This window comes from Malania oleifera, chromosome 3 (genome assembly GCF_029873635.1).
Source record: "Malania oleifera isolate guangnan ecotype guangnan chromosome 3, ASM2987363v1, whole genome shotgun sequence".
NCBI lineage: Eukaryota > Viridiplantae > Streptophyta > Magnoliopsida > Santalales > Ximeniaceae > Malania > Malania oleifera.
In genome coordinates, this window is record NC_080419.1 from 106,763,125 (window position 1) to 106,775,716 (window position 12,592).

A 12,592-nucleotide genomic window follows, 5' to 3' on the forward strand; every position below is an offset into this window, starting at 1 on the left:
ATCTTACAAATATGTTTGATACACATAATATTTTACAACTTTTCTACCTCATACAAAACATAGATGTATTTAATTTGAATTATATTAGTCCTAAAACTTATATTATTATGTTTGTTAACCATTTCTAAAGTTTCACAAAGAATTCCATGCTTTACTACTAATTTTCGTTATTTTTCAAATTGAAATCGAAATTGACATCGAAATCAGAATTTTCGTCGAAATTTCAGTACTTTTGGAGCTTCGAAATTGGAATCGAAATCGAAATTTATGACCTTGGATACACTTACCAAAAATGGAGACTTCATAAAAGTAGATTGTCTCTGCAGAAGTTGGGATAGTGGATATGCATAATTACATGCACTTTCCTTTGTATGCAAAGTTTTAATTTTCGATTTTGAAAAATTGAGGCTTCAAAGTAAAAAAAGATTCATGAAAATTTCAATGTTGAATTTGATTTCAGTTTTGAATTTTGAAATCATGGGAGTTAATAGTCAAGGATATGATATTTCAAAAATCCCATGACCTCCCACAAAAAGATATACATCTCCACTAAGGTTTCGAAAATCCCATAGACCTCCTTGACATTTGATTTTTGGGGCACATGTACTCCTCCCTTGGCTTGGCTTTTTGCCAAATATCAGGAGAGGTCTTTGCCATTTTGCCAAACCGCAATGGAAGTTCATGAGATTTCTGAATATCTTTTTGCTGCACCTCTGGCGAGGTTTGTGGATTTTTTGATGCCTTAGGGGAGGTCTGTGCTTTTTCACTCTTGGGGCCTCCTATTACTCTTATTCATGCATGCCTGTCTTTTATTCCTTGTAACATGCGTCCCCTTCTCAAAATTCTTGCGAGAGTGGCTTGAAGATTAGTAAAATTGATGTGGGATTTCTTTTGGTTAGGAGTAGGTGAGTGTGATAGATATCATCTTTGGTGACTATGCGTAGGTCCAAAAGCGAGGGAGGATTGGGTCTTGGTAATTTGGTGGCCAAAAACATTTCCTAGTGGTTGTGGTGCTTTCTATAGAACCTAACTCCCTTCAGCTCAAGTTAACCCTTGTAAATTTGGAATCTTTAGTCTCCTTAGTTTCATAAATTGGTTCTATTTCTACATCTGTTTCTTTCTCACTTCCACCCTTTCTTCCGTTTCTCTTCTTCAAGATGGTTGGGATGCTATAGTTGGAGCTGATATCACTTATTTTGAGCCCTTGGTAATTTGTATTTTTCAGATTTATTAATCCTTTTCCCCTCACATTTGGTTTAGTGTTGATAATGGGGAGAGAATCCGTTTTTAGGAGGATCATTGGATCGGGGATGTTCATTTAGCTATCACGTATTCTCACCTCTTTCACTTATCATCTCTTCATGATACCTATTTCTGTTTAATTCCTCTCAAAAAAGTGTGGGTATTCTTGGATTTTCATTTTGTGCAAATTTTTTTAGTATTTTTTGAATAGGTCGAATTTTTCTTTTCCTCTCTATAGTTCCATTTGGAAGGCCAAAGTGTCCTTTGAAATTAAGGCTTTTATCTGCTTGGTTGCGCTTGATAGAATCAACACCAATCACTTGCTGCAGGTTAGGAAACCTTTGAAGGCTATATCTCCAGACATTTATGTTCTCTGCTTTAATCATTCAATATCATTATCGCTTTTGTTCATTCATTGTGACTATGCTTGGAGTGTTTGTAATAAGTTATTTGGTATTTTAGGAGAATGTTGGGTGAGCTCAAAGATAGTGGAGGATTTTTGGCATTGCTGGATTCGGCAGGAAAAAGGAAATGGCAGCACTTTGGATATGTGTGTGTGTGTGTTTTTTTTTTTTGGGTGCAGTTTCTAGGGCTGTGTATTGAGCGTAATGCGTGCATTTTCCTATGGAAGAAGTCGGCTTAGTTACTGGTTTGGGAGAAGATACATTATTTGGCTTCTTTTTGGTGTGTGGGACAAGGGAATTTTAAGGGGATGTGCTTTTCTGATATTCATCTTGATTGGCATTATCTGTTGGATTCGGAGTGTTAGTTAAGGAGATGCCTTATTCTACAACAATAACAACAAAACCAAGCCTTAGTCCCACTGGGTGGGGTCGGCTATGTGAATATTTTTCCGCCAATTTATGTGATCATGGACCATTTCTTTTGATAGATTTAGGGATATTAACTCCTTACTCACTATCTCCTCCAAGTTATTTTAGTTCCACCCCTACCCCTTCTATTGTCCCACACAGTAACTAACTCACTCTTCCTCATTGGTGCATACGTTGCAAGTGTCCATACCATTTGAGTTGACCGTCCTTGATCTTCTATAAGAGCTATACCTAACTTACGGCGAATATGTTCATTCCTTAATATATCTTTCAATCTTATACCACTCATCCATGTAAGCATTCTCATCTCGGAAACTTTTACTTTTTGGATATTATGGTTCTTCATCGCCCAACATTCTGATCCATATAGCATAGATGGTCTTATAGCTATCCTATAAAACTTTACTTTCAATTTTAAGCGTATTCTACGATCATAGAGCACACTTGAAGTACTTCTCCATTTTACCTAACTTGCTTTAACTCTATGCATTACATCATCTTCAATTTCTCCTTCAACTTGCATAATAGATCCAAGGTATCGAAATCTACAAGTGCTATTTATTTCTTCATCATCAAGTTTAACTTTGTCTCCAATATTCCTCCTATCATTACTAAAAATTATATTTCATATATTTTGTCTTATTTCTACTTATCTTAAGGCCTCTAGATTCCAAAGCTTCTCTCCATAATTCTAATTTAGCCTCTACTCAGTCTCTAATTTTGTCAATTAATACAATATCATCTGCAAACAACATACACCATGGAACCTCCTTTTGAATACTCTTAGTCAATTGGTCCATTACTAAAGCAAAAATATATGGACTCAAAGTAGATCCTTGATGTACACCTATGGTGATTGGAAATTCTCTAGATTCGCGATTTATAGTCCTTACACTAGTCATTACTCCATCGTACATATCCTTAATGACATCATTATACCTACTACGTACACCTTTTTTTTCTAAAATCCACCATAGAACTTCCCTAGGTATCCTATCATATGCTTTCTCAAGGTCAATAAATATCATATGCAAGTCCCTCTTCTTTTCCCTAAACTTTTCCCTTAATCTTCTGAAAAGATAAATAGCTTCAATGGTAGATCTCCTAGGCATAAAACCAAATTGATTTTCTGTGACCTTTGTTTCTAACCTTAATCTTTGTTCAACTACCCTTTCCCATAGTTTCATTGTATGACTCATAAGTTTAATTCCACGATAGTTATTACAATTTTAAATATCTCCTTTATTTTTGTATATAGGTATTAAAGTGCTTTTCCTCCATTCATCTGGTATTTTCTTAGTTTTTATAATTGTATTAAATAAATTAGTTAACTATATAATTTTGTTATCACCTAAACATTTCCAAACTTCTATTGGGATGTTATTTGGTCCCATAGCTTTCCCATTTTTCATTTTTTTAGTGCAAACTTAACTTCGTTAACTCTAATTTTGCGAATAAATCTCATATTTTTAGTTTTTTTTTCTCATTTGACAATTCTAAGTTTAAGCCTTCTATTTGGTTTTCATTAAACAACTTACTAAAGTAACTTCACCATCTTTCTTTAATGTCTTCGTCCTTAACCAAGACAATATCATCCGCATTTTTTATACATTTTACATTTCTTAAGTCTTTACTCCTCCTTTTTCTTGCTTTAGCAAGTTTAAAAATATCTCTTTCCCCTTCTTTTGTATCTAATCTGTCATACAAACTATTAAATGATCTATATTTAGCTTCACTAACGACCTTGTTTGCATCTTTTCTTGCCTCCTTATACTTATCAAAGTTATCCCTATTTCTACATTTTTGCCAAGTTTTATACCAAATTCTTTTTGTTTTTATGGTTTTTTGTACATCTTTATCCCACCATCAACTTTCTTTGCTATTCGAGAATCTTCCCCTTGATTCACCCAAAATCTATTTTGCTATCTTCTTTTTAATAGAGCTAGCTAATCTACTTCAAAGAGTATTTGTATCTATTCCATCCTCTATAGTCCAATCCCCATCTTTGAACATTTTATCTTTAAATTTTATTATATTTTCTCATTTTAGGTTCTACCATCTAGCTCTCTTATGCTGGTTTATTTTATCTTTTTTCTTCCATTTTTTAATACATATATCTAACACTAGGACTCTTAAGTTTTGTGTTTAGACTTTCACTTGGAATAACTTTACAATCCTTGCATGATAAACGATCTACCCTCCTAGTTAAAAAAAATTCTATTTGACTTCTATTTTGTCCACTTTTAAAGGTTATTAAGTGTTTTTCTCTCCTCTTAAAGCAAGTATTCATTATACTAAAATCATATGACATAGCGAAGTCTAAGATCATCTTCTGGGCTCATTTTTGTCTCCATATTCATATCCTCTATGTATCCTCTCATAATTTTTATTATCCCTTCCAACGTGTCCATTTAGATCTCCTCTTATAAATATTTTCTCAATCCCTGGTGTGCCTTGTATAATACTATCCATATCTTCCCAAAATTGTCTCTTAAAATTTTCTGCTAAGCCGACTTGAGGAGCACAAGCACCAATGATATTTATTATCTCTTATCCTAATACCATCTTGATTTTTATAATTCTATCCCATACTCTATTTACATCCACAACGCTACCTTTTAAATTTTTGTCTATAATAATGCCTACTCCATTGTTATATTTTTCTTTTCTAGTGTACCAAAGTATAAGTCCTGACTTATAATGCCTACTCCATTCTTATTCTCCTAGCTGTATTTTCTTTATTCTTTTAATGAATTCTTCTTTTATTTTCAAAAAAATAAAAAAAGAGAGACCGGCGAGCTTACCCCTTTGAAATATGCTTCGTTCTCTTTAGTTCCATTTGAGGAGTGAAAAAAGAGTTTAGGGTTTAGATTCATTTGGGGTGTTTTATTGTAAATCTTTATTTTCTCACTTAATTCATGTTTCTAATGCCACTCATTTTGTCCCCTACTCTTTGATTTGGAAAGCTACTGCTCCTTATAAGATTAACGTCATTATGTGGATAAAGATCTTGAAAAAGTTTGATACAAATGACTTGCTTCAGAAATGAAGACCTAATAAGTTTTTGTCACCTAATGTGTTGTTTGGTTCAAGAGTGGGGAGACTTGGTTGCACTTGCATTTTACTCTTTGGAGTAAGTTATTTGGTATTTTCAGAGAGAATTAGGTGTGCTCTTGCTTTTTGGGGGCGCTTTGTGCTATGTTGTTTAGGGGGTTTGGGAAGGAGAAAGAGAGAAAGGCTTTATGGTGGTGTTTGTTTGTGGATTTCTTTTGGTGTATATGGATGGAAAGAAGTGCCAGAATATTCATGGATATGGATACGTCTATTGTCTTTGGAATGGAGTGGTGTTCCTTTCATCTTTGTGGGTTTAGGCAAATGTATTCTATTGGCATTTACCTTTGGCAGATTTATGATGCAATTGGGTTGCTTTACACATGGTTTGGAAGATTTAGAGCTGTTTTGTAATTAATTATTTATTTTATTTCGTATTTTTTTTTCCTTGGAGGATATCCTATCCTCCTCTTTTCTTCCTTTTTTCTTTTATTCTATTTTTTTCTCTCTCTAATAAATTTATTGGTCTATAAATTTAAAAAAAGCACATTAAACATATTCATAATTAACTAATATAAATGAAATTCATGAATCAGTTAATATTAGTTATTATGGAAATACATCTAATGTATACATAAAAACTTGAATAAAATGTTGTAGCTAATAACTAAGTTCAAATTTACGTAAAATTCCAAAATATGAGAGCTATCATTCGCATCCTAAATGTTGTAGCTAATAACTAAGTTCAAATTTGCGTAAAATTCCAAAATCTGAAAGCTATCATTCGCATCCTTCATGTAATAATCCTTGCTTTCATTAATAAAAATAAGATTTGTTGAGACAAAAATTTTGTTCTGAGTTTTGAATGTGAAATTTCATTTTCAAGGAAATTTTGCTCTGCAGTCAAATTTTCAAAAAAAATCATTGAAAATTTGAGATTTATGTAATTTTTTTTTAATTCTTGGAGATTTCAACAGAAATAAGATTGAAATTGACTTATGATTTCAATTTCGATGGTAGTGGAAGGTGGGAATTTTAATGGAGATTTTGACAATTTATTGACAAGTCAGATCATGGTTGTATGCGTGTGTTGGCGTTTTGTGCTTGTATTTTTAGAAAGTCATTTCTTGGTTTCTGGTTCTTCATTGATGCTTTCAGTCTTATTGAATGTTTAAAACCTAGAAGCAAGAAAAATTTAGTGGAAGTTTTACATTGGATCCAGCTTTTCTCTGGAATGATCATGCATTCTTTGCTTGCTTATTAATGTAGTGCAATAAACACATGTTGAATTTTTGATGCAATTTGTTCAGTCAATCTATAAAAATTCGAAGACCTAATTATGACAGTTATTTAATCATATGTATTCTCATATCCAATATGTGTTACTGATTAAAAATTGAGGTGATCATTTTTCCTAATCTACTTAATTAATTAATTATACGTAATGTCTACACTAGTTTTGTGATTTTGGTATAGCAGAGGGTTTAACTGCTTGCCTGACATTTGATGTTGTGCTGTGCGAGCACGCACATAGGCAAAAGTCAAACTTCGTATTTATATTGCCTATTTTTCAGTTGACCTTTCAGACCTTGTTACCAACTTTACATAATTATGATGTTTTCCTTATAAGAAAATCTGTGATCTTTCTGATATGGAAAGGGGAATAGTTTAAGCATTTATGATCAACTCGTTTGCACGTCAATTGTGCAATACTTATTTACAATCTACCAATGCTGGTTGTCAATTTAGATATTTTTCGATTTTATAGGATGTGGAATCTGGAGTGATCAGGCCCAAGGAAAAGGAAGGGAATGATGGTGATGCCGCTTTTGAGGTTCTTCAATCGTTTAAGGTGATATTATGTGTATGCCTTCTCTTTTTTGTGAATGTTTATTTTCTCAGAAGCATGCTTTTTCATAAATTATGGCTCATCTAATTTAGTTATGTATTTTCTCTTTTTAACATTTTTTTTTTAATATTTTCCTTGGCTTAGCCTTTGGCCTGGCTGCAGTCCCCATGTCTAATCTCATTTAATACATAATCACTGCTGAAAATGTAGTTCTGTTAATGTGGTCAGCACTGGGCTAGAGTGCAAATGATGACTAAGATGAATAGTGATTTTTATTTTGGTTTGAGCTACACCACTTTTTCCTACTGTCGCTGTTTTATAGGCATAATCTAGGCTATTGCTATTTAATTTTGTTAATTTATTTCTGTGACCTTTTGTGGTTTTGTTAGTTAGTTTGGTTCTTTTTCTGGATTTTTTTGGGGGTTTTTTTTTGGGGGTGGGGGGGACTGATTGAAAAACATGGCCTTAAATTTGCTTTCTAATGTGATAGTAATGAATTATTTTTGTTGCTAGCTTTAAAACAGTATATTCTACTTTGATTTTTATATGGATTCTTATATTTACCTTGCTTTGGGAGTTGATTGTTCTTAATTGCTCATGCGTGCTGTTGAATGTGGTAGACGGGGGATCCATTGTATCTTGCCAAAGTGGAACTCAAGCAGCACCACACTCAGCCCCCTGCACGCTACTCTGAAGCATCACTGGTACCTCCTTTGTCATTTTAATATCAGTATTTAAAGCAGAATAAATTCTCAATGAATATGCATAACATTGAATACATTTATTATTTTTCATTTTCAACTATTTAGCATTATTATTATGTGCTTCCAAAAGTTTGTATAATAAATAGAATGAATCAATTCTTGTTTTAATATAATATTCTGTGTTAAAAAGCCTTTCCCAATCTAATGCCTTTTTGAAATTTATTTTGTTGAACAAAGTCATGTTCTTGTTAAGCTTAGTGGTTTTTTTGATAGAAAGAGAACTTTATTAATAGAGGAGAGGGGTTTAGGTTTAGAGTAGGAGGATAAAAAATCCTCTTAAAAATTACAAATAAACAAAGCAGATGAAAGCAAAACAAATACAAGATATCAATCTAACATCGCCATCCAATTGCTGAAGATTGGAGAAACCAAAGCACCCAAATCATCCACATGAGAAGACCCATAAAGATGCAAAAAGGAATCCTATCCCTCGTCAAATCGATACGTATATAAAATGATCATTGAAAATACGAGCATATATCTCAAGCCAAGTCACCCACTGGGTAGCCAAAACTGTACATCTCCACAATCTCCTTGCTTCCTTTTCCTCCAGAACTTCTCAAAGCAGTCATCAGAAAAGCCTTCAGTTAGGACAAACCCAACACACTTAACCACATAAACCAAAAAGCTTGTTTCATAGATTCCAAGCATCAGCCCTGTGAAGAAATATATGAACATGATTAACACTTATAGGAAAGCATATTAAATTGACATATGAGGAGACAACGCTTTGTGAGGACCTTCTTGTTTGCAACAGATTGTCGTTGTTAACTCTATTAAGAATGGCCATCCATCCACATAAAAGCTTTATCCTTAAGAGGGACTTCAGCTTTCCTCCAAATATTAGCAGGAGGAAATGAATCTGAGGAATGAACCAAACAAGAGTAAAATGTTCCTACAAAAGTGAAAATCGTGATCATGAAATGAAAAATTGGAGCTTGTGGAGTCAAAAAGTAATATGAAACAGAAAAGGAAATACAACAGAAAAGCAATGATCTTGGACCCAAAGATCCTCCCAAAAACAGAATTGAAAATCCTCTATTTTTTATCAAATAAAGGGAGAGAAAAGGTAAAATCTGCGTGATAAAATTCCAAAGACTTGTGTGGAGAATTCCATTTCCAATATTAGTATCCCTACCATTTGCAGGCAAACCAAATTTACTTTTAATTAATCCATGCTAAAGAGAATAATTTCCTTATCACAAGGGAAATGCTTTTAGACACCAAATTCCCAAGACAATCCTACTCCTACAAACAAGAAATGAAGTGACTTCGACAGATCTTTTTCGTTGATAACCGCGGACCAATCAATCAAATATTGATTAATACGTAATCAAAAAACCAACCCGCATGTGAAAGGAAATCCCTCAAAATCCATTCCAACCTAGCTGCTATGCCTACAGTGTCCTTAAAACACAGACAAAGAATTAGGAGGAATAGAACAGACAAGCCTGGATTAAAGTAATAGCCCCGTCCCCCTCAAAGAGAAAAAATCACCCTTCAAACCCCCTTCCTCCCTCAATTTGGATTTTGAAACCAAATTGAACAAGGATTTCCCACCCGAAGGAACTCCAAGTACATCAAAGCCCACTGCAAAATACTATAGCTCACAAGAGAAGCAAAAGCAGAAACCATGTTGAGACTTGAGTAGCATCCAGAGCTAAAAAACCTGAAAATGGTAAGAATGTTACAAAAAGAAGACCCTTTATCTGACACAAAAAAAGAAGGTATCATCAGAAACAGTCTCTCCATCATTCTCCATAGAAAGACCTACCACCCTTATCCTGCTCAAAACATCAGCCACAAGAACAAGAGAGAAGGGGACAGCAGATCCTCTTGCTTCCTTCCCTAGAAGCTGAAAGCTAACTCCTAGTGGCTGTGGATCCATTAACAAGCACTGAAAAGGCAGATGAATGACAATGTTTGTCGATCTCTCCATCTCGACCTGAAATCCTTAGTTTCTAAAACTCTATGCAAAAAAGGCCAATTCCCCTATTGCCTTCTCAAAATCCAACTTAAAAACTAGACCTCTCTTCTTGCTCCTCTTAACATCTTCAACAGCCTCATTAGCATGCCTAATGAGAATGATATCTGAAATTTGTCTCTTGCCTAAAGTGCTGACTGAGAAATACTAATAGTTATTTCCAAAACCTCCTTCAATCTACCAGCTAGACCGCAATAATCTTATGAACAGTCCTGGTAAAATTGATAGGTCTAAGAGATTGTTTGGAACCATTTATGGAAAAGTAGTTTTTCCTGAAAAAGTAGAGTACTTATCTGGAAAAGTAATTATCTAAAAGTATTCTTGGATTACTTATTATAAGTACTTTTTTAGATATTAATTTCCAAAAAAAATACCTCTTCAAAAAATGCTTATTTTCTTAAGAATAAAGTAGTTAGGAAAAGTACGTTTTGAAATAAATACTTATTTAAGTGTAAGCCAAGCACTACTTTTATTGACACGAGTACTTAATTTGAATACTTCTCATAATAAGTACTTATTTTTTAAGACATTTCAAACAAAATGATAGACTTCATGGAAGAGCGATCCTTTTTTGGGAATTAATGTGATAAAAATGGTATTCTTGTTTTTAGGAATTATTGCACTGCCAAGAAATTCCTGCAAAACTTTCAACGAATTATGTTTGACCACATCCCAACACTTCTGGAAAAGAAAAAGCCATATTAAAGACATCAAGGCCTGCAGCCACATATTGAAGATTGCCTCCCTAATCTCCTCCTCCTCAAAAAGCCTCTCCAAGGACATTCCGTTGTCCCTAAACGTAGGACTTCAATCCAACTCCTCAATCATAGGCCTACAACTGACATCCTCCAAATAAAGGTTCCTTAAGAAACTAATGATCTCTTGTTCAATAACACTTGGGATTTGTAACAACCAATCCACCACCAGTTTCCAACTCTGTAATCACTCTCTTTCTCGGCTACTATCTAATGTCATTCTTTAGCCCCGAGTCCTCCAAATCATTCTCAAGGGCAATCACCTCGTCCCCAAGTTTGCCAAAAGCTGACCTCGATTCTCTAGATGATCAATGTCCTCAATCTCACTTCAAATATTAGCCTTCGTGATCCTAACATATCCACTTTCTAATTCTTCCAACCTACCTTAAGATATTGATGCTTCTTCATAAGCCTTAAGCCTCTCAACCAGTGCTTGGACTCTTTGTGTGTGTGTGTGTCTAAAAAAAAGGGATGTGTAAGCTGGATATTTTAAATTCGAAATGTAGTGGACCCCACTTAATTTTTGAAGATCCCAGAATAAGAGGAAAAGATTAGATTTTGGGTAAAATATAATCACCTCGAAAATATTGAAAAAAGCATACTTCTACTCGCTACAACGTAGAGATCTGTCTGAATAACTAGCCCTAAAACGACTCGCGGACCCCAAAACATTCAACCAAGTGAACATAGCATTGGCCAAAGGAATTCAAATGCTAAAAGTAACCCTAAGTTATCCCCCAAGGAGTCTTGTTGTAGAGTTTGCCTTTTTCGAGCAAAAGGTGGGGCAAATGAATCAAGTCATTAGATGCAATAAGGAGGAAGACCGAGCTTGCAGCCCCTAACTAGTAACACACTTGACCGTAAATAAAGTTTCCATGACAATGCGAGGATGCATTAAAGAGAACCTTGTCAATGTCCCAATTGTCCAAAACCTCCTTAAGTTGGTGGAAGGGGGGAAGCTTGCCAATTTTAGTTAAAAATGGCTTGATGTTGACATTGACATTGACATTGACATTGACACATGTAACTAACTCTTTGTTCCTTGAGATGATGACTTAAGGAAAAGGTTGTTGTAGGAGTGTTATGACACCATTTGGGTAGGGCATTAGGATTGCATTGGACGCTGTTGAAGCAAAGGTGCTATTGGTTATGCATATGAGACCAGGTGATTGAGTATAAGGTCATAAGAGTACAAGGCACTTAGAGCTTCTTCAAGTACCCTATAAGACCATGTTAGAACATTGCACTTCATTACCAGATTGCATAGAGTTAGGGACATGGGGTTTATACTTGTGATTGCAAACATGTTTTTGAAGCATAGTGCTTTCATAATTTCATTAGAGATTAGGACACATGAAACTTTGCTTTACAACTTTTTATAGTCTTGACTTCTCATTTTGACATCACTATCACCTTGGCAAGATAGAGTTTAATGCTTTAGTAGAGGAGTATTCTTGCACCATTTTGTCATCGCTAGCTAGAAAAATTGCTTACAACTACTTGATGTGGCTTACTTGTCCTTTTTTATTTTGAGCAATGCTTACAAGAGCTTAAAAATTAAAAGATCCAAGAGCGTACATCTTCACCAAAGAATAGAAACAAAATGCGGAGATTGCCCAAGCCTGCTTAGAGAAAACTAACAAGTGAATGGAGAAGTAGGTGGATCAAGGGAAAAAATTGTTGCCCGTGAATGTGGAAGACATGGTGATTGTTAAGCTCCATCCAAAATAGATTAGGTTGCTATGAGGTCAAGATAGGAGACTATTTTGCAAATATAAATGACATCCCATCTTGGATAATGCTAGGAAGGCTTGTTACCATAGTAGTTAAAAGCACGCCTCCTAGGCGTGAGGCGCAGAGAGGTGAGGAGTCTAGTGCCTCATTGCAGGCGAGGCGAGGTGACCTGTAAAAGTCGTAGGGAGGTGCTTTGAGGTGCACTGATGCGCCAGGCAACGTGAGTCGCGCCTTGAACTTTTTGAACTTGTTAAATAAAAAAAAAGCCAGAGCAGAACGAGCCCTCGCCCTTATTCGACTCGAACCAATAGAAGCCAGCACAAAACCCTTCTTCTTCAACCCTTCGAAGCCCCACGAGCCAGTAGGAGCTCTTCGCGAGT

At 34.9% G+C, this 12,592-nt stretch overlaps 1 protein-coding gene across 1 annotated transcript in view; it reads left to right on the forward strand.

The window, feature by feature from the left end:
• Nucleotides 1-12,592, forward strand: part of LOC131151636 (uncharacterized) — a 130,520-nt gene that overhangs the window by 43,741 nt on the left and 74,187 nt on the right. The window contains exons 10-11 of the mRNA XM_058102910.1: nucleotides 6,895-6,978; nucleotides 7,596-7,679. Of these exons, the coding sequence (XP_057958893.1) occupies nucleotides 6,895-6,978; nucleotides 7,596-7,679 (168 nt within the window). The remainder of the gene's footprint in view (nucleotides 1-6,894; nucleotides 6,979-7,595; nucleotides 7,680-12,592) is intronic.